Source organism: Microcaecilia unicolor, chromosome 1, assembly GCF_901765095.1.
Source record: "Microcaecilia unicolor chromosome 1, aMicUni1.1, whole genome shotgun sequence".
Taxonomy (NCBI): domain Eukaryota; kingdom Metazoa; phylum Chordata; class Amphibia; order Gymnophiona; family Siphonopidae; genus Microcaecilia; species Microcaecilia unicolor.
The window spans coordinates 291042891-291064341 of record NC_044031.1 but is presented as its reverse complement, the minus strand read 5'-3'; the positions used below and the strand labels follow the sequence as shown (position 1 = coordinate 291064341).

Sequence of the window (21451 nt, the reverse complement as noted above, 5' to 3'; positions counted from 1 at the left end):
ACCAACATTCACCGAGAGCAGTATCATAGCAGAACTTGAAAAGGGATAAAGAGGGGAGGCAATATGAGAACAGTTTACATAATAGCTAGCCACATTCACAAAAGAACAAACACATAAGACCCCACATACAGTGACAATAAGTATGTGTCTCAGTCTGACAGCACAAATACCACAGTTGCACCCTAGGAGTTGTTGGCACAAAAGGTAGCAGATCAGGCGAGAATTGTCCAGCATTAAATGTATTCATCATAACATATAAAATATAGCTAAATGCCCACATAGACATGTTTCGCCTACAACTGGGTTGCATCAGGGGCACAAAAGGACCAATAGGTGTGTTCCAGTAGTATCATTTAATTGGTAAAAGCAACTCCCTCCATAGTAACGGTTTGGTATTACAATAAGTCTACAACGTCAGGCTGTTATTGTGGAGTGAGCTGCTTTTACCAATTAGGGTGATACCTTTGGATCATACTTATTGGTCCTTTTGTGCCGTTGGACCTTGCAGATCATTTGCCGTTCTGTTTCCTTGGACCCTAAGAGTTGTTGTGCACTAATGCATGCACTAACTATATAGTGAACTTTAGCAGAAGGGCTACTTAGTTTTACTGTGTTTTGTACTCTAATTATTGCAGAATTTCAGCTCTTATAGGTTGTTTTACCTTTTATCACATCAATGTAACAATTATCCAAAGATGATATTGTTCATGGACTTTCAAGAAAGCAAAGAGCAGAGGTGGCCAAAGGATGTGAAGACCTGAACCACAGGTGCCAACAAGGTTCTTTATTGATAACAACTGACCCGAACCAATAAAGAACCTTGTTGGCATCCTTTGGTCACCTCCACTCTTTGCTTTCTTGTATGTCTTCTATGGAGTTTTTTTCTTCTCTTTTTGTTCTGATATTATAACATCTGCCATCTGAAAAATATCTCCAGAATTCTATAAAAGTTGCTAAAAATTGAGTGAACAAATTTAGGCTCGGGCATAATTTGCACATATAATTTAATTGATAGGAGACAACATCCAGGAGATTAATCCAGCACACAGGAAATAAATCCAGCACACAAGTAGGTCTCACTCTATACGAATTCCCCTGTTACTATATACCTTCTTTCACCATTAGCTCAATTCCTATCCTATTTGTCCAATTATCTATTCCCTTATATGGTCTATCTGCCCAGTTTCCCATCTACATTTCTCCATGTCTTACCTCATCCTGCACCTGCATCATTACTTTTCATTTTCCCAGTATCCTCCTTTTAGATGAACTTCATGACCCATACAATTAGTACATTATTGTACTTTTATTTGCATGCAGCTGTATCATACCTTCTAAACTTGGATAAACATGTGTTACAAGCTAGCCAAAAGCATGTCTAAGAACAAACTACAGTGCTTCTTGTCCATAAGCTGTATATGTAAAAAATGATTAACCCAATACTTTCCCTACAGTAGGGTTATATAGCCATTTTTCTCAATGGAGAAGGGTGAATAGTGGAGTGCCTCAGGGATCTGTACTGGGCTGGTTCTATTTAACATATTTATAAATGATCTGTAAATTGTTATGATAAACGCATGTGGATTGTGAAGAATTGCAGGAAGGCCTTAGGGAACTGGAAGACTGGGCATCCAAATGACAGATGAGATTGGTAGAGTGGAATGATGCTTCTAATTGTGTTTCTGCCAGATACTTGTGGCCTGGATTGGCTACTTCTGGAAGCAGGATACTGGGCTGGATGGATCATTGGTCTGACCCAGTGTGGCTGTTCTTATGTTGATCTGTTCACAGCTTTCCAGTTTCATAGATCACAGACTGAAATATATTGATGTTATTGGAACAGCACTTCATTGGTTCTTGGCCTTTTTTTTTTTTTTTTTTACAAGGGAAAATCTTTTCTGTGACTTTTTCATCTTCTGTCTCGCCATCCCACTGGTTCCACTGTGGTGTACTACATTGGCACTTGTACTCCACAGCATCTTTTTGAGTCCACTTACTACACTTGTACAGAACCATGGAGTGAATGCCTTTTATTATGCAGATGGTGTCTTATTAATATCTTGCACCAATCCCTCTCCCTGATCTTACACAAATGCAATTTTGTTTACATCATGGCTGTCCGGTCTGGGTAGAGGTGAGCCCTTAGGTTCTCTGAGGCCCGTAGGACCTCAGAGGACTGCCGCGCACCCCGGATCTTCACCCGCGGCGACCGCCGTTCACCGAGGGTTGAGCCCCCAGCTGCAGGCGGCCAGAGGGACTGCTGGAACCGCGGGGTGACGGCCGGCCTGGCTGGACGCCAGCAACACAGTCTCGACAGAGCCGCTAGCAAGGACAGCTAGCGCTGCAAAAGCACAGTCTCTGAAGGCGGCTAGCAAAGACGGCTAGCTGAAGAGAACACAATCACTGAAGGTGGCTAGCAAGGACGGCTAGCTGAAGGAACACCATCTCTGGAGGTGGCTAGCAAAGACGGCTAGCTGAAGGGAACACAATCACTGAAGGTGGCTAGCAAGGACGGCTAGCTGAAGGAACACAGTCTCTGGAGGTGGCTAGCAAGGACGGCTAGCTGAAAGGAACACAGTCTCTGGAGGTGGCTAGCAAGGACGGCTAGCTGAAAGGAACACAGTCTCTGGAGGTGGCTAGCAAGGACGGCTAGCTGAAAGGAACACAGTCTCTGGAGGTGGCTAGCAAGGACGGCTAGCTGAAAAGAACACAGTCTCTGGAGGTGGCTAGCAAGGACGGCTAGCTGAAAGGAACACAGTCTCTGGAGGTGGCTAGCAAGGACGGCTAGCTGAAGGGAACACAGTCTCTGGAGGTGGCTAGCAGGGACGGCTAGCTGAAAGGAACACAGTCTCTGGAGGTGGCTAGCAAGGACGGCTAGCTGAAGACAGTCACTGGGGTAGCTAGCAAGGACGGCTAGCTGAAGGGACACAGTCTCTGCACTCCACAGCGTCAGCTTCTGACAATCGAAACGGAAGCGCTGGGCCCTTCTTGCTTCGGGGTTTAAATCCCCCGCCCATCTCTTCTCTTCCTGGAAGGGAGCCAATCCCGCCGGCCCTGATAGGCAAGGAGCGCCCGGATTGGCGGTCCTGCCTACCAGGCGGAGACTCCCCTACCACGCACCAATCCGGCGTGAGTGGGCGGGACTTGCCTGCTGCCGCTCTGGCCGGGGAGACGACGACGCCGGCACCGCCATCTTGGCCGGCGTCTTCCCTTCCCCGAGGCCGGCGTTTGTTCCCGCCGGTCGCCAGCCTCAGAGCGACCCGCGGTGATGATGGCCCCGTCGGTGGCTTGTCCCTGCCGCCCTGGAGCCCGCGCCCCCCGGCGATCATCGCTCCCCGCCGCGGGAGCACCGGTAAGGACCCGGGACGGGACAGTATCCTCCCCGCATGCCCCCTTTTCCCCGGGCCCGGGTTTGGACGGATGCCGGGTGTGGAAGGCTTTGATCAGCTCTGGGGCATGTACATTCGCCGCGGGCTCCCTGGAGTTGTCCTCGGGACCAAAATTCTTTCAGGACAATAAATAATATAGCTTTCCCCGCCGTTTCTTTGAGTCCAGAACCTCGTCCACTTCATACTCCGGATCGGGGTCAGCTTCTAGATCTTCGGACTCCTGCTGTTGGGGATGCCATCGAGACCCTCGGAAATTCTTCAATAAGGAGATATGGAAAGCGTTGTGCACTCGCAGGGTCCTCGGTAGTCGCAACCGATAGGTCACAGCTCCAAGTCGTGATTGGATTGCAAACGGTCCAATATACCGAGGTCCCAATCTCCGAGAGGGCACCCGGAGTCGGAGGTATTTTGTGCTTAACCATACCTTCTGCCCTGGTTGCAAGACGGGAGCCGTCCTCCGGTGGCGGTCTGCGAAGACCTTGTATTTGGCAGCCGCCCTCTGCAGTTGTTCTCGGGCCATCTCCCAGACTCTTTGCAGGTCCGCCAGAGTTACCTTCACCATGGGGGTCGTAGAACCAGACGTGAAAGGTGCTGACAGTCGAGGATGTCGTCCATATACCAAGAAAAATGGAGAGTCTCCCGAGGCCGAGTGGACACTGTGATTATATGCAAACTCGGCCCACGGAAGTAGGGAGACCCAGTTATCTTGGCGCTTGTTGACAAACGCTCGTAGGAACCCTTTTAAGGTTTGGTTCGCCCTCTCGACCAGGCCATTGGTCTGGGGATGGTATGCTGAGGAAAAATGGGTCTTCACCCCTAAAGCGGAGCACAGGGCCCTCCAGAAACGCGAGGTGAATTGAGGACCTCGGTCGCTAATAATCCGAAGAGGCAGCCCATGAAGTCGGAAAATGTGTTGGATGAAAAGTCAGGCCAACGCGGCCGCCGACGGAAGGCCCGGCAGGGGAACGAAATGGGCCATCCGGGAAAAACGGTCAATCACCACCCAGATCACCGTGTGTCCACGGGAGCTGGGGAGGTCGGTGATAAAATCCATGGAAAGCTCCGTCCAGGGTCCTGTCGGTACGGACAGTGGTTGCAACTCGCCCATGGGGGTCCCGATTGTCGGTTTAGTTCGGGCGCACACAGGACAGGTGGTGACGAAGTGAAGAATGTCCCGCCTCATCTGAGGCCATCGGTACTGTCTGGCAATGAGACACAAGGTTTTGTGATACCCAAAATGACCCGCCCACCTGGACGAATGCCCCCATTGCATTACCTTCGCTCGATCAGCGGCCGGCACTAGTGTCTTCACCGGCGCGACCTCCCCTACGGCCGCGCTGAGGCATGCCGGGTCCAACATGGAATGGATTTCCCTTGTCTCCTCTGGGACCTCAAATGCTCTGGAGAGAGAGTCCGCAGGGGTATTCTGAGCGGCCGCCCGAAAGACCAGTTGAAAATGAAATCTAGCGAAAAACAATGACCACCAGGCTTGTCGGGGATTGAGCCGCTGGGCCTCCTGCAGATATAGTAGATTCTTGTGGTCGGTGATCACCGTGAACCGATGTTCCGCTCCCTCCAGCAGATGTCTCCATTCCTGCAGGGCTAATTTCAATGCTAAGAGCTCTCTATCCCCCACGGTATAATTACACTCTGCCGGGGAGAATCTACGAGAGAAGAATGAACAAGGCTGGCGCCGGCCCTTGAGATTCACCTGAGAGAGGACCGCCCCGGCTCCCAACGCGGACGCGTCCACCTCCACAATAAAGGGTTTCTCTGGATCCGGGGCTAGCAAAATGGACGCTGATTTGAAGGCCTCTTTCACCTGGCGAAAGGCCACTTGCGCCTCGGGCGGCCAGTCCCGGACGTTAGCATTTTTTCTAGTAAGGGCTGTCAGCGGCGCCATCAGTTGGGAATACTGAGGAATAAACTGGCGATAGTAGTTCGCGAATCCCAAAAAAACGTTGTAGGGCCTTCAATCCCAGCGGCTGTGGCCACTCTCGAATTGCCCGGAGTTTATCCGGCTCCATCTGTAACCCCCCGGGTAACAGAATGTGTCCCAAAAATGGTAGCGACCTCTGATGAAAAGCGCACTTACTGAGCTTAGCGAACAGGCGGTATTGCCGTAACCGTTGCAGCACGGCGCGAACATGGCTCACATGGTCCGTGGGGTTTTGGGAAAACACCAAGATATCGTCCAGGTACACAATCACTGTGGAGTTCAAAAAATCCTCAAGCACAAAGTTGATAAGTCGCTGAAATACCGCAGGGGCATTACACAGGCCAAAGGGCATCACCCGATACTCGAAATGTCCCTCGTGGGTGTTAAAGGCCGTCTTCCATTCGTCCCCTCGCCGAATTCGAACTAAGTTGTAGGCCCCCCGCAAGTCCAACTTGGTAAACATCTGGGCTCCTTGCAACCTGCCGAAGAGTTCGGGGATGAGCGGTAGAGGAAAACGATCCTTTACCGTGATGGCATTTAACCCCCGATAGTCAATACAGGGCCTTAAGGAGCCATCCTTCTTAGTGACGAAAAAGAATCCGGCCCCGGCCGGGGACGTAGAGGGCCGGATGAAGCCTTTCCGCAGATTCTCCCGGATGTATTCCTGCATTACCTTGGACTCTCCTCGGGACAGGGCATATAGGCGACCCCGCGGCGGCACGGTGTCTGCCATCAAGTTAATGGCACAGTCAAACGACCGATGGGGCGGTAGAACCTCCGCCTCCATGGGATTAAATACATCTGCAAAGTCTCTATAGTCCATCGGCAGCGAGCCCAGCTCTACCCGTGCCCCCCCGGGTACCACCGCCAGGGCAGGGCAGCTGCCGGTCCGGCCCGTACAACAGTTCTCCCGACAGGCACTACCCCAAGCTTGGATGCTTCCCCTGGTCCAGTCAATAACAGGGCAATGCCTCCGTAACCATGGCAGTCCTAGGACCACTGGATGAATGGTCCGGGATAGAATCAGGAATCGGACCTCCTCTCGGTGGTCCTCCCCCACCTGTAGTTCCAAATAGGGGGTGATCTCAGTGACCGGCTGCGGTAACGTCGTTCCCTGGATGGAGGTTATTTGCAGTGCCGGCCGCCGCGGGAGCGTGGGCCAGCCCATCTGTTGCAGCAGCTCGTGCCCAATGAAATTGCCCCCCGACCCCGAGTCCACCAGGGCCCGGGTCTGGATCATGGTCTCGTGCCATCGTAGGGTTACTGGCAGAGTGATCAAGGCATCCGGTAGGGGAGCGGAATGCCCCAAGACCCCTCCCCTCAAGGTGCCTTGGGGGAAACGTTTCCCGCCCGAGAGGGACAGGCTCGGATAAAATGTCCAGCCTCACCACAATAGAGGCACAGTCCGTCCCACAGGCGTTTCTTCCTAGCGGAGGGAGCCAGCCGTTGCCGGCCCATCACCATCAGCTCCTCCCCACTCTCCTTGAAGTCCCGGTTCCCACGGCGAGGAGACAGCCCCTTAGCAGTCCGGGACGTTCCCCGCGTCCACTTCTGCCGTTCTGCCCGGGCTCTGGCTCGCTCCTGGAACCGGGTATCTACTCGGATACAGAGCGAAATCAGGGCATCCAACTGGCCTGGGACCTCTCGTCCTGCCAATTCGTCCTTGATTCGTTCTTGTAAGCCTTCCATAAAAATTGCCATCAAGGACTCCGGGTTCCAACGGAGCTCCGTGGCTAAAGTCCGGAAACGGATGGCATAATCGGCCACCATCCCCTCCCCCTGATGAATTCGCAGCAGTTCCGACGCAACAGAAGATGGTCTCCCCGGAAGGTCGAACACCATACGGAACCGGCGCTGAAATTCACTATAGTCGTCCAGGATGGGGTCCTGTTGTTCATTCAGTGGGGCCACCCAGGCCAGAGCCTTCCCTACACATAGGCCCATGATATACCCCACTTTACTTTGATCTGAAGCAAATGTCTCCGGTTGCATCCGGAAGGCCAGGTTGCACTGATTGAGGAACCCCCGGCAACCTCCGGGGGCCCCATCATATCGTGCCGGCTCAGGGAACCGAGGTCCCGTGCGGAACCGTCCCGAACGGGAAGCTGCTGCGGCCCCCTGGACCGCAGCGGCCTGGTTCTGTACCTGAAGCGTTGAAAGTTGAGAGCAGACGTTCTGAAGCGCCCCTGACAGGGCGTTCAGCTGCTCCTGCTGCTGCTGAAGTACCTTGGCCAGGTCCCGTAGATCAGGCTGCGTCGGCGAGCTCATGGCTTCCGTTTCCTGTCCGGTCTGGGTAGAGGTGAGCCCTTAGGTTCTCTGAGACCCGTAGGACCTCAGAGGACTGCCGCGCACCCCGGATCTTCACCAGCGGCGACCGCCGTTCACCGAGGGTTGAGCCCCCAGCTGCAGGCGGCCAGCGGGACTGCTGGAACCGCGGGGTGACGGCCGGCCTGGCTGGACGCCAGCAACACAGTCTCGACAGAGCCGCTAGCAAGGACGGCTAGCGCTGCAAAAGCACAGTCTCTGAAGGCGGCTAGCAAGGACGGCTAGCTGAAGAGAACACAATCACTGAAGGTGGCTAGCAAGGACAGCTAGCTGAAGGAACACCGTCTCTGGAGGTGGCTAGCAAAGACGGCTAGCTGAAGGGAACACAATCACTGAAGGTGGCTAGCAAGGACGGCTAGCTGAAGGAACACCGTCTCTGGAGGTGGCTAGCAAGGACGGCTAGCTGAAAGGAACACAGTCTCTGGAGGTGGCTAGCAAGGACGGCTAGCTGAAAGGAACACAGTCTCTGGAGGTGGCTAGCAAGGACGGCTAGCTGAAAGGAACACAGTCTCTGGAGGTGGCTAGCAAGGACGGCTAGCTGAAGGGAACACAGTCTCTGGAGGTGGCTAGCAGGGACGGCTAGCTGAAAGGAACACAGTCTCTGGAGGTGGCTAGCAAGGACGGCTAGCTGAAGACAGTCACTGGGGTAGCTAGCAAGGACGGCTAGCTGAAGGGACACAGTCTCTGCACTCCACAGCGTCAGCTTCTGACAATCGAAACGGAAGCGCTGGGCCCTTCTTGCTTCGGGGTTTAAATCCCCCGCCCATCTCTTCTCTTCCTGGAAGGGAGCCAATCCCGCCGGCCCTGATAGGCAAGGAGCGCCCGGATTGGCGGTCCTGCCTACCAGGCGGAGACTCCCCTACCACGCACCAATCCGGCGTGAGTGAGCGGGACTTGCCTGCTGCCGCTCTGGCCGGGGAGACGACGACGCCGGCACCGCCATCTTGGCCGGCGTCTTCCCTTCCCCGAGGCCGGCGTTTGTTCCCGCCGGTCGCCAGCCTCAGAGCGACCCGCGGTGATGATGGCCCCGTCGGCGGCTTGTCCCTGCCGCCCTGGAGCCCGCGCCCCCTGGCGATCATCGCTCCCCGCCGCGGGAGCACCGGTAAGGACCCGGGACGGGACAATGGCTCAGTGATCATTGACTTATTCTTGACCAGTGTAAAACTGTAACTTGGTGGCTTACTGGTCATCCATTCAGCCCCTTCACTCACTCCAATGATATGCAAAGGGGCTAGTTATTTGTGTGAAGAATTTCAGATATCTTGGGGGGTCCATCTCGATCAATGTCTCTCTGTTGAAATTCAGATCTCAGCTCTCATAAATTAGGAACATAAATTTTAGGAGTATAAATTTAGGAGCATAACCTTTATAGAATAAGGCCTAGAATGGTTTATTCTGTAACACTGCATGTAAATGGTAGGAACATCCACAACACTCCCATGGCCATACCCAATTTTGAGATCTGCATTGTAGAATGTACACGGACTACTTTATAGAATACAAGCCGTTTAGCCCATTAAAATGGGCAGCATTTTTTATTTGTGAAATGTAATTCCCTTATTGTTGTAATAGTTTGTCTGTGTGTGTGTGAGAGAGAGAGAGAGAGACAGTGAGTGTGTGAGAGAGGGAGAGAAAGTCTGTGTGTGTGTGCCTGTCTGAAAGACAGTGAGAGTGTGACAGTGAGTTCAGAGAGAGAGAGAGAGAGAGAGTGTGAGAAAGTGTGTGTTTGCGTCTGTCTGAAAGAGAGTGTGAGAGTGTCAAGGAAGGAGGAGATAAATTTCTCCCTGCTTCTGTGTGTGTGAGAGGGAGAGAAAGTGTGTGCGTGTGTGCGCGCCTGTCTAAATGAGAGTGTGAGAGTGAGTTGAGAGAGAGAGAGAGTGTGAGTGTATATGACCATCTCCTCCTGACTCTCTTCTCTCCAGGTCCCTTCCCCTCCATGGGCACCATTTCTCCCCTTCCCAATCACAGACTCCTCCTGTTTTATCCTCTTTTCCCTTTACTTCCCCTCCATTGGCACCACCTATCCCCTGCCCTCCATGATCACCATTTCTCCCTTCCACTCCATGACCACAGTCTTCCTTGTTTTTTTCATCCCCTATTCCCAGCATCTGTCCCTTTCAAACATCTCTCTCTCTCTGCCCTCCTTTTTGCTCTCCTGAATCCCTACCCCTCCCCTTGGTCCCATTTCTCTCTCTCTGTTAACTCCTAAACCCTCACTCCTCCCCCCTCCCAAGTCCACGTTCTCTCTCTCTTCTTTAGTGCTGCAGGCAGAAACCGGAACGCTGACAGGAGCAAGTATAAGGAGAGAGAACCACTGCTGCTGCTGCCTATAGCCTCTCCGGGCACGCTGCAGTCTGCGCACACCTCTTTACTCCGCTTCCGCTTTGACATGGGTTTCCCCTCGCCAGCCCCCCGCCTCCGGATGAGGGGAGGGGAAACAGGAGCCGGGTTAAGAAGCACTCTCGCAGCTCGTCAAGGTAGCTCCTGTAAACGACAGACGGTGCGGGTGGGACTCTGGAGTGATCTGTGATGTGCCGCACATGCGCAGAACAGCTGCGCTGTTCTGCGCATTCGCAGCACCTCGATCACTCTTCATTTATATAGTAAGACTAGTAAAACAGGCCCGTTTCTGACATAAATGAAACGGGCGCTAGCAAGGTTTTCCTCGTAGTGTGTATGTTTGAGAGAGAGAGAGTGTGTGTGTGTGAGAGATGGAGTGTGTGTGTGAGAGAGAGAATGAGTGAGAGAGAGACAGACAGAGTGTGTGAGTGTGTGTTTGTGTCAGAGAGAGTGTGTGAGAGACAGACTGTATGTGTGTGTGACAGTGAGTGTATGAGAGAGAGATAGAGTGTGTGTGAGAGAGCGTGTATGTGAGAGACAAAGAGTGAGTGTGTGTGTGTGGGGCTCCGAGTTCCATGACACCCTCCTTCCCTCCCTCTCCTCCCCTCCGAGTTCCAGGCCCCCCCTCCTCCCCTCCCTCTCCTCTCCTCCCTCCCTCTCTTTCCTCCCTCCCTCTCCTCTCCTCCCTCCCTCTCTTTCCTCCCTCCCTCTCTCTCCTCCCTCCGAGTTCTTGGCACCCCCTTCCCTCCGAGTTCCATGCCCCCTCCCGCTCCTTCCCAGCGTGTTCCATGCCCCCCTTTCCTCTGAGTGTGTATGTTTGAGAGAGAGTGTGTGGGTGAGAGATGGAGGTGTATGTGAGACAGAATGAGTGAGAGAGACAGACAGAGTGTGTGTGTGTGTGTTTGTGTCAGAGAGAGACAGAGTGTGTGTGAGAAAGCGAGTGTATGTGAAAGACAGAGAGTGAGTGTGTGTGTGTGAGAAAGTGAAGCCTTCAAGCCTTGAAGCATTTGTGCGCTCTGTAAGGCTCCATCTCCTTAATTGACGACACGTAGTTCCGGAACGTTGCTTGAAGGCTTCACTTTCTTGGCTTCAGAATGTTGGAGGTGCGTTTTATTATATAGGATATTTAGCAAGTAGTATGCTTAGCAAGTAGTGCATGTAAATGCTAATTAGTGCCAACTAGTGCTGATAATTGCTTGTTTACATCCAGTTATTGGTGCTGATTGGCTTGTTAACCAAACGAGTTGTGCATGCAAATCAGAATATGCCCTGATTTGCGAATGCAACTCTAGTCGTACTAAATAGAATTTGCAGGTTAATACACAGATTACTATGCACTGTTACAACAGTAACTGTTTATTGTGGTGGAATGACAATTGGCATGTAATTCATAGAATAAGTGTGTGCTGGATTACAGATGGAGACTGGCCATAAACTGCAGAGGGCAGTTAGCGCATTGTGTGTGCCACACACTGTGCAGGTAGCGTAGGTGAACTTATCTCCTCCTCAAGGGTTAAATAAGTGAGGTAGATAGATATATTCAGTTTTTAGCCCTTGATGGCTTTCAAGGATTATGGCTATAATATATGTTAATTGTTTCTTCTTGTAAGGATTTCTTATTCCTTTGCCTGAATAAAGTTAAATTGTTTAATGTACCATTGGTGTGTTTACTTGTGTATCTACTTGAAATTCCAATAAAAATTCAAATTAAAGAAAAAGAAAAGGAAAACAAAACTGCATCATACATTAAAACCCAGTAGCTTCTCTTTCATCTCTGTCTTTGTTTTATGCAGACAATTTGTGTACTGATTTTTTTTCTTTATGATGTTTTCCTGTCAAATCTAGACATGCATGTCCTATTTGGAAACATTCAGCAATGAGCTAATATTAACAAATCTTTTTTCTTATGTCATTGATCCTAATGTCAACACAATAATGAATTAACAGATAAATGGCTAACAAAATAATCAATGTAGAAAACACTTTACATCCCTCCTCACCTTCTTGTTTCATGCTCTTTTAAAGTAGTTTTGCAGATGTCAGTTTTTCCACTGGTTATGCCATAGGGAAACAGTTTCATTCACTTTTAAAGGTTTGATCCTTCTTTAAATAGATATTCCATTGACCATAATGAAGAAGAGGAAAAATATTTCAACATTGATGTCATTACTGGAGACATTAAGACTGCAAAAATCCTAGACCGAGAGGAAACGCCATGGCATAACATCACAGTTACTGCTTCTGAGATAGGTAACTATTGCATGTTATAATTGATAGATTGCCTACTTCGTTGATGAAAAGTTAAATATGATTATGGCTTCTGTCTTTAGGAGTTTATAAATTACAAATGTTGGTGTCCGTTTTTTGTTGTTAGTTTTTATTTCAGGGATATAAGTTTGGAAACTAAATAAATATTTCTATTGTAAAATCTGAAATACATACAAACATTTCTGGCCCACCTAAGACACAACGGATCCCAGTCAATGTTCAGAAACCACAACACTTTATTAAAAATGACTCAATGTGGTCACATTTTGCCTCCCAAGAGGCTGCAGCAGGGGATTTACTTTACACTACTAGGGTCTCTATGGGCACATACACCTTGGAATGGTTACCATTTAGCAGCAGTGAATTGCTCTCAGCTGCTGCACAATTTCTTGATAAACAGAATTTTAAAAACAAAGCTTCTCCTCCTTCATTAAATCCACTGCTAGGTATATGTGCCCATAGGGACCCTAATAGTGTAAAGTAAAACCCCTGATGCAGCCTCTTGGGAGGTGAAACATGGACACGTTGGGATATTTTTAATAAGGTTTTGTGGTTTCTGAACATTGACAGAGATCCATTCTGTTCTTTTTTATTATTATTATTTATTTATGCAATTGTTTGACTTCACAAGTATTAATCTTGTTACAAGAAACATTAGGCATATGTGAGACATATAGTACAGATGGACTTCATATAGAAGAAAATCAAAAGAAAACATAGTTAACTCACCATGAGGGGCATAATCGAATGGAAACGCCTATCTCCATGGGCGTTTATCTCCGAGAACGGGTCCGTGAAGGGGCGGGCCGAACCGTATTTTCGAAAAAAATGGACGTTTTTGAGCTGGGCGGGTTTTTTTTAGCGATAATGGAAAGTAAAAACGCCCAGCTCAAAAACGTCCTAATCCGAGCCATTTGGTCGTGGGAGGGGTCACAATTCGTAGTACACTCGCCCCCATGACATGCCAGGACACCAACTGGGCACCCTAGAGGTCAGTGCGGTGGACTTCAGACAACGCTCCCATATGCATAGCTCCCTTACCACGGGTGCTGAGCCCCCAACTCCCCTCCCCCAAAACCCACTACCCACAAATGTACAACACTACCATAGCTCTTAGGGGTGAAGGGGGCACCTACATGTGGGTGCAGTGGGTTTTAGAGACCTCCCATTTACCAGCACAAGTGTTACAGGTAGGGGGGATGGGCCTGGGTCCACCTGGCTGAAGTGCACTGCAGTACTCACTAAAAGTGCTCTAGGGACCTGCATACAAGCAGGCTTCTAAGACTTGTTGCGGCTGTATAACATTGGCACACCAGTTGACACCTGAAGACTAATCTCTCTGAAAACGTCCTTTATTGGAATAACCGCCTTTACTCTGCAGATCAGAGGTTGTGCCCCACTGGCAACGAGTCTCCCTGGTAGTGAGATGAGCAGTAGGTCAGAGCTGGCAGAATGCTGTACAATGCCCTCTTTCAGCCACATTCAAGGTAAGAACTAAGTTCTGTAACATGGCTAACACAGGAAAGGGAAGTAAAACCAGCTTACAAAAATGGCCACTACTGCATGGACTACAATAGGAAACACAACAGGGCACACTCTGACCCAGTAGGCAGGGGGAAAAGCACCATGGGGGAAGAGCCTACCAACTACCAACATTGTGAGACTGTAACACAAGCTAATGAAATCACGGAGCCCAATACCCTATACCCACCACAATGCAATGCTGATGTGACCCTGTAGTACACCCGAGAGCCACACCTGACCCAGGGAAAGGCTGTGAGAGGATCAAACACATTCTGCTGTCATGGAGGTGGGTACAGCATTTGAGGCTGGCATAGAGGCTGTAAAAAAAGTTTTTTAAGTGGGTTTTTTTTGGTGGGAGGGGGTTAGTGACCACTGGGGAAGTCCAGGGAGGTGATCCCCGATTTCCTCTAGTGGTCATCTGGTCAGTTGGGGCACTTTTTTGGGACCTGTTTGTGAAAAAAAAGGGTCCAAAAAAAGTGACCCAAAATCGTGGTAAAAACGCCTTTTTTTTCAATTATCAGCTAAAGACACCCATCTCTCCTCGGCCGATAACCACACCCCAGTTCCGCCTTCACCATGCCTCCGACAGCCCCCCATCAACTTTACCCGTTTCCGCGATGGATTGCAGTTGGAAACGCCCAAAATCGGCTTTTGATTATACCGATTTGGGCGCCCATGGGAGAAAGACGCACATCTCCCGATTTGGGTCGCAATATAGGCGTTTTTCTCTTTTGAAAATAAGTTTGCATGTCTACCTTAGACCACAATATAAAGGGGGGGGGGGGGGGGGAGATATTACAATGATTCAGGAAATGTAAATAAGAAATATCTAAGAAAGGCTAAAGCCCTAACATCCACCATCTCTATTTATAATTATACTGGTGTTATGTCTTAACAATCTTTTTCAGGTTTATGAACTCTCTTAATTGATTTTTTTTTCAAAAAACACATATTTTATGCCTAAGTATTTTACAATACACTTGCATGGATAAGCTAGTAAAAATGTTGCACCCAACGACCTCATTTCCTTCTCTCCTGGGTTATCTTTGTTACATCCGGAAAAATCCATAATTTCTGTCCACAAAACTTTTGCTGAATATTTTTAAAGTATAACTTTAATACTGCGTTAAAGTCTTGCTCAAATACAAAAGAAATTAGAAGAGTAGCTCTATTTGTTACGTCAGTCAATGAATCCTCCAAAATCAGTGAAATATCTTTCAGTTCCTCAGCTTTTTCTTGATCTAAGTCAACAGGAGTCCTAGCTTGATTTTTCTTAGCAGGTAAAAAGAAAATCTTGTTTATTGGAGGAATATTTTGAGAGGAAAACTAAATTTTAGCCTGCCAAAGAGTGTCAAGCGTTACCACTCTGGGCGGGTCAGACAAACTTCCCCGCGTTGAACTACTTTCTACTGCCATCTTCAGCTCCGAGGGGGGGGGGGGGGGCCCTCCGCTGGCCATAACTTCTCCGACTTCCGGATTGCATGGCTCAGCTCTCCCCTCCCGAATTCCAGCAAGAAAGAATGGGTTGCCAGTATCTGGAGGAGACAGAGAAATCTCACCCTCCAGCGACGCCAAGCTCCCTGCCCCTGCGTCTAGCGGAGCTCCTCCAGTCTCAATGGGTGGGCGCCGAGTAGTGAAACTGTCGCGTGTTCGCTGTGCCGGAGAGGACGTGCGGGCCTGGAAGGGTAAGGCTCTCACAGTCCCCTTTCTTTTAGTATGCAGCATCTTTGTTTAGAGGAAAAATAGGAAAGCAGCTAATATCCTCCGACTATTTCGCTACCCTCGGCGTGTCGGCGCCATCTTGACTCCCTCTTACTACCTCTGTTCTTTGATTGCTGTGATCTGCGGACCTCTATTGCCTCTCCTTTTCTGGATTCCATCCACAACACGCCAATAACATGGCCCTTTTAAACTGTGCATGTTGCAGATCAACATGGGTAAACAGAGGCTTTCTAAAACTGTTGCTTATAAATGTGAAGAGCAATTGTATAAACAAGGTGCCAATATTTATATTACCCTTACCCACGTAAATGTATAGAACGCTAGCATCTCTGGGGCCAAGATTCAGAACACAGAAAGTAGCCAGGCCTATACAGTCAATAATGCCAGGCTGTTTCCTGTGACTCGAATTGAATATCTGGGTGTTTTTTTTTTTGGCTGGTTTCAACTTAATTGGCCAAATCGTGATACAGCACTGGCCAGTTAAGTTGAAACTGGCCAAATATATGCCTGCTATTTTGGCAGCCTAATTTGGCTACCAAAGTTTGCAAGTGATGTACTGAATATCAACGGGTAGGCAATTACATTGTGCAATATAACTGAATATCTGCTAAGTGCTAACTGTCGATATTCAGCAGGAGATAGCCATTTAACTGACAAGGAGCCATTGTTGTCCAGTTAAATGGTTTTAAATATTTGCCGGTATGTGTATAAGTGAACACTTACCTGCAAAAGTGCCAGCCAGGTACCTAAACACTACTCTGTAATGGTGCATATAAGTGGTATATCCCCAGATTCTATAGAGATCATCCAAATTTGGGCATGGATCTTAGATCTGTGTGCAAACTTATTAGTTAATTGGCCATTAACCATAAATTGTTGGCGTTTAATTGGCACTAATTAGGATTTGCATGCAGATCTGTCTGCACACTATTTTGTAACACTGCATGCCTAACTTGTCTCGGGCAGAACTCAAAAGGGGGCTTGGCTAGGGGAGGGGCATGGACAGATCAGGGGTGCTCCCAAAATGTAGGCATAGTGTTATAGAATACCAGGGTTACGTGCCCAACTTGTGTTCCAGGATTTACACCAGGTTTCAGCAGGCGTAAGTCCTTGCACTAAACGTTATTCTAGCACTTAGCGCAGATTCTTCCTGGTGCCTGAATTTGGACGCCATTTACTGAATCTGACCTCGTGTGTGTAAATGCAAGGGGAGTGTATACCTGGGTAAAGTAGGGCTCCCATTTACACATGTAACTTGCACAATACTGTAAGTTATGTGCATCCCTGCCACATTTATGTCAAGTCTGTGGCTGGCATAATTGTAGGCGCATAAATGTAAGGCACTCCCATAGCAGGTAATGCTAGGACACTATAAAGAAATCTGGGTGTCCAGATGCCATTGTAGAATAGGCTTTCACATGCATCCTTGGGGCACCCAGTCGTAGAATTGCCACTTTAGGGCATGTAGATGCTACTAATTGCACATATAAAAATGAGAAAGACACCTGAAATAATTAGTCATTCCCAACGCAGTCCTCGGGGCACACCTAGTTCCCATCAATTTTTCAGGATATCCACAATGAATATTCATGAGTTAAATTTGCATGCAGTTGAGACAGTGAATGTACATCAATCTCATGCATATTCATTGTGGATATCCTGAAAACCTGATAGGACTAAGTGTGCCCTGAGGACTGGGTTGGGAATGACTTCTCTATTAGAAAGATCAAGAGACCCTTTTACTAAACTGCTCTAAATGATTATGTGCACAAATTAGAGTACACTGTTGGTGGATTAGCTTGGTAATAGTTACCATGCTGGCTTAACAGTGCGCATTAATTCATATGTTAGGTCTGTCATATTAATGACTGGGAACTGGTGGGGTATAGGCAGAGAATTTGTTTGGACATTACAATTAGTTCTTACTGTGTGCTGTCCCTTGTATAGTTAGTATAGGCACCAATTGTGAATAAACTTCTCACATGGTAAAGAACTTTTCAGTATGGTAACTGCAATGGACATGCTGTCAACTGTTAGAGCCCAGCCTTTACACCTAATATTTGAGCATGATGCTAGCACGTTAGTTTTTGCTGTTAAAGTGCAGTAAGTACAAGAACTTACAACACTGTAGTAAAAGGGGCCCCAAAGTTGTATATATCATAGATAGTTTAAAAATGGTAATGCACTAAGTATCTAAGATAGATCTCTGCAACTCCTTGTATGCTAGTCTCCCAGTTTACAGTATTAGAAAAGTTGCTATGTCTTGAAGTCATGCTTGCCAGAATCATAAAAGAGCAATGCAGTTCTAGTAGTTGAATATAATATTGATTACTAATTAATGGGTATTGTCATTTCTCGTGTCATTTTCAGGAATGTTCATTTTATTTGTACAACTCGCTAAGCATATTCTGTGATGAAGTGCGCCTAAATTCTAATGTGTGCAGTTCAAAAGGGGCATGGCTCTAGGCGGGGAAATGGGCATTTTGTGGGCATTCCCATATGTATGTGCATAATTATAGAATATGACCCAGGGTGCGCAAATCTCATGCAGGGATTTATGCCACATTTTTGTTGGTATAAATGGAGGTATGTAGTTATAGGCGCTGGGATATCAACTAAGCCCTGTGAGAAGGATGCCCATCTTGCGATTTGTGTCAAAAGATGGGCGTCCTTCTCTTTCGAAAATAAGCCTGATTGCCTCCTATCCCATGACTTTTTAATTTTCTCAGGAGTCTCTCATGAGGAACTTTGTCAAAAGCTGTCTGAAAATCCAGATATTCTACATCAACCGACTCACCTTTATTCACATGTATATTTATGCCTTCAAAGAAATGAAGCAAATTGGTGAGGCAAGAGTTCCTTGTGTGAACCCATGCTGAGTCTGTCCCATTAAACCATGTTTGTCTATGTGTTCCATAATTTTGTTCTTTAGAATAATTTCCGCTATTTTCCCTGGCACTAAAGTCAGGCTTACTGGTCTGTAATTTCCCAGATCAACCCTGGAACCCTTTTTAAAAATCGGCGTTACATTGGCAACCCTCCAATCTTCAGGTACTACTAATGATTTTAATGACAGGTTACAGATCACTATAAATAGATCAGCAATTTCATGTTTGAGTTTTTTCAGTACTCTGGGGTGTATGCCATCTGGTCCAAGTGACTTATCACTCTTTAAGTTGCCAATTTGTCTCACTACATCTTTCAGTTCCTCTAAATCTTCACCCTTGAAAACCATTTCTGGTATAGATAGATCTCTTACATCTTCTTCCATAAAGACTGAAGCAAAGAATTCATTCAATCTTTCTGCTATGGACTTGTCCTCCTTGAGTGCCCCTTTTGCTCCTTCATGATCTAATTGTCCTACGGATTCCCTCGTAGGCTTTCTGCTTCTTATGTACCTGTTTTTCATTATATTTTCTTTCAGCTTTACCAGTGTTCTTCAATGCAAGACCTGGGAGCCAATGGCTGCTCCTAGAGGCATCTGGGCAGCCTCTATTGTCTTTTTTTTTTCAGGGGTTTCCCCCACTACTCTCTGCTTTTCTGTTCAAGCTTAGTTCAAAAAGGGTGAAATGGATGATAGAAAGAGTTGCATGTTTGATGAACACTTCACAATAGAAGAACAGAATACAGTAGGAAATGCCCAGCCCCAACGAAAAATTTGAAGATGGGCTGGAATTGACAGCTATGATTGATACATGCTGGTCAGCAGTGTTATAGCCCCACATGGGAAGATATATGGCAACTCTCTTTCAGCATATTTGAATGTGAAGTAGAGTGGTCCTGACTTAAATTAGTGATCACTGCTGTAACCCAAGTAGTGGTTCCCAGTCTGTGGTCACATCATCAGAGGATAGAAATAGGCCTGGCCTATGTCCAATAGTGGCAGTTAGTATGGGGCCTGTAACAATGAATTTTCACAGACTCTGTCCCCTCCTCCTCCTCCTGTGTGGATTTTTTGTTAGACTAGAAACCCATCCAATGTACTGGGATCTATGAGTATAAACTGATGTGCAGGGCCCTGTGCAGATGGCTAAGACTGTTGCTACCACTGTTACGGCAGCTGTCTTCATGCTTTGGATAAGTGAGAGGAGAAGGAAGTAGATAAGGGAGGGGAACGAAGTGGAGATCTGTATTCTGTTTTAATCATCTATGGCCATGGAACTTTTAAGTGTTGAAATGTTTGGGGGGGGGGGGGGTGGTTGGATAAAAGTTTGGGAAGTTTTGTGTTGTATTTGTTCTGACTGAAATATTATTTTTTGAGGGTCATAGATTTGACTTTCAAAATCACAAATGTGTAAATAAAAATTAATCATGTGTAATTAAACGTCATGAATATTTATTATGCATATATATTTATTCTACAAGCCTGATGATTGCAATCTTTGAGGATTGGAATTTGACGTTTCTGTCCTTGCATTTGGATAAAAATGTGTTGCCTACTTAGCATTTATAATGTAACATTTTGTTTGTCCTTGGGGTTTTTTTTTTCAATTGTTGTGACATTTGTTTTATGCTTGCAGCTTGTTTGGTGCCATATGATTTGGAACGCTAGGGAACCATATCATCTAGTTTGCAGTTTCTTTTTAAAAATCAAAGGATCAACTGAGAATTTCATAATGTGTTTTGCAGTTTACAACCTGTAATGCAAAACTTGATTTCAAATAAATCTGGGTTTTTTTTAATTGCAGTCATATAGCAATAGAAGCACTGTGCCAAGTGGTTGTAAATCACTTTGGTAGCATGCTCCCTCCATGTGTATGCCCCCTCTTGCAGTTACATGCTATAGCACTTAGACTAAGGTACAAGCTCTGCAGTTGTTCAGAATGCAGCACCTTGCATGCTTGGGGGCATAAAGAAATTTGAGCATGTTTTCCCTGTTTTGAAATGTTTGCATTGGTTGCTGGTAAGATTTTGTGTACAATGTCAAATTTTGACTTTGATCCATCAGTGTATATATGGTAAGATTCTGCAATATTTTGTGGATTCTTTGCTCATGTATGAACCACCAGGAGATTTCCGTTCTGTGATGAAGAAACAATTAGACGCGTCTGTTTGTCATTTCTGAGAAACAAGGAATCGTGCATTTTCTATAACTGGGAGGAACTTGTGGAATCACCTGCCGGCAGTGGCATAGCTACATGGGGCCTGGGCCCCCGTAGATTGGGCCCTGGACCCCCCTGCTGACAACCCACTCCACCCCCCCTCCCGCCGCCAACCCGCCTACCTTTGCTGGCGGGGAACCCCAACCCCCAGCCAGCTGAGGTCCTCCTCGCAAAATGCTTCCTAGTCCTTCTGTTTCTGACGTCCAGCTGATTGCAAGGCTTCGCTTTGTGAGTCTGACGTCCTGCACGTACAATGTGCAGGAAGTCAGAAACAGAAGGACTAGGAAGCCTTTTGCGAGGAGGACCTCAGCTGGCGGGGGGTTGGGGTCCCCCGCCAGCAAAGGTAAGCGGGTTGGCGGCGGAAGGGGGGGGTCGAGCGGGTCATCGGGGAGGGCGGTGTCGGCGGCAATGGGGGAGGGGTGGCAATGGTGGGGGGGGGGGAGTGGGGACGGCGGCGTCAGCGGGGGGCTACAATGTGCCCCCTCGCCTCGGGCTCTGGACCCCCCTCCCACCAAAGTCCCTGCCTGCCGGGTTATTTAAGACTTTGTACAGATTATCAGTAATCTAAGAAGTTGTTGAAAACTTAAACGTTTATTGATGGATGAAGATCAATTTGTCTTCTAAGATTTATGAGTTTATATGTCTGTTTAATATTTGATGGATATGTTTTATATTGTGAATGTTTTTATCGTAACTCACTTTGATTTTAAAGTGGGATATGAATCCATGAAATAAAAATAAATAAATAAATATATGAGTGTCACAGCTGATTTTCGGTGCCAATAACATGCACGTGGCACATACTTCTAGGCACCTGCTTATAGAATTGTACCATATGTCTT

General features: G+C 47.7%; 1 protein-coding gene across 1 annotated transcript in view; it reads left to right on the top strand.

Moving 5' to 3' along the window:
• Nucleotides 1-21451, top strand: part of LOC115472864 (cadherin-18-like) — a 588666-nt gene that overhangs the window by 451158 nt on the left and 116057 nt on the right. Inside the window, exon 5 of the mRNA XM_030207339.1 lies at nt 12107-12243. Coding sequence (XP_030063199.1) covers nt 12107-12243 — 137 coding nt within the window. The remainder of the gene's footprint in view (nt 1-12106; nt 12244-21451) is intronic.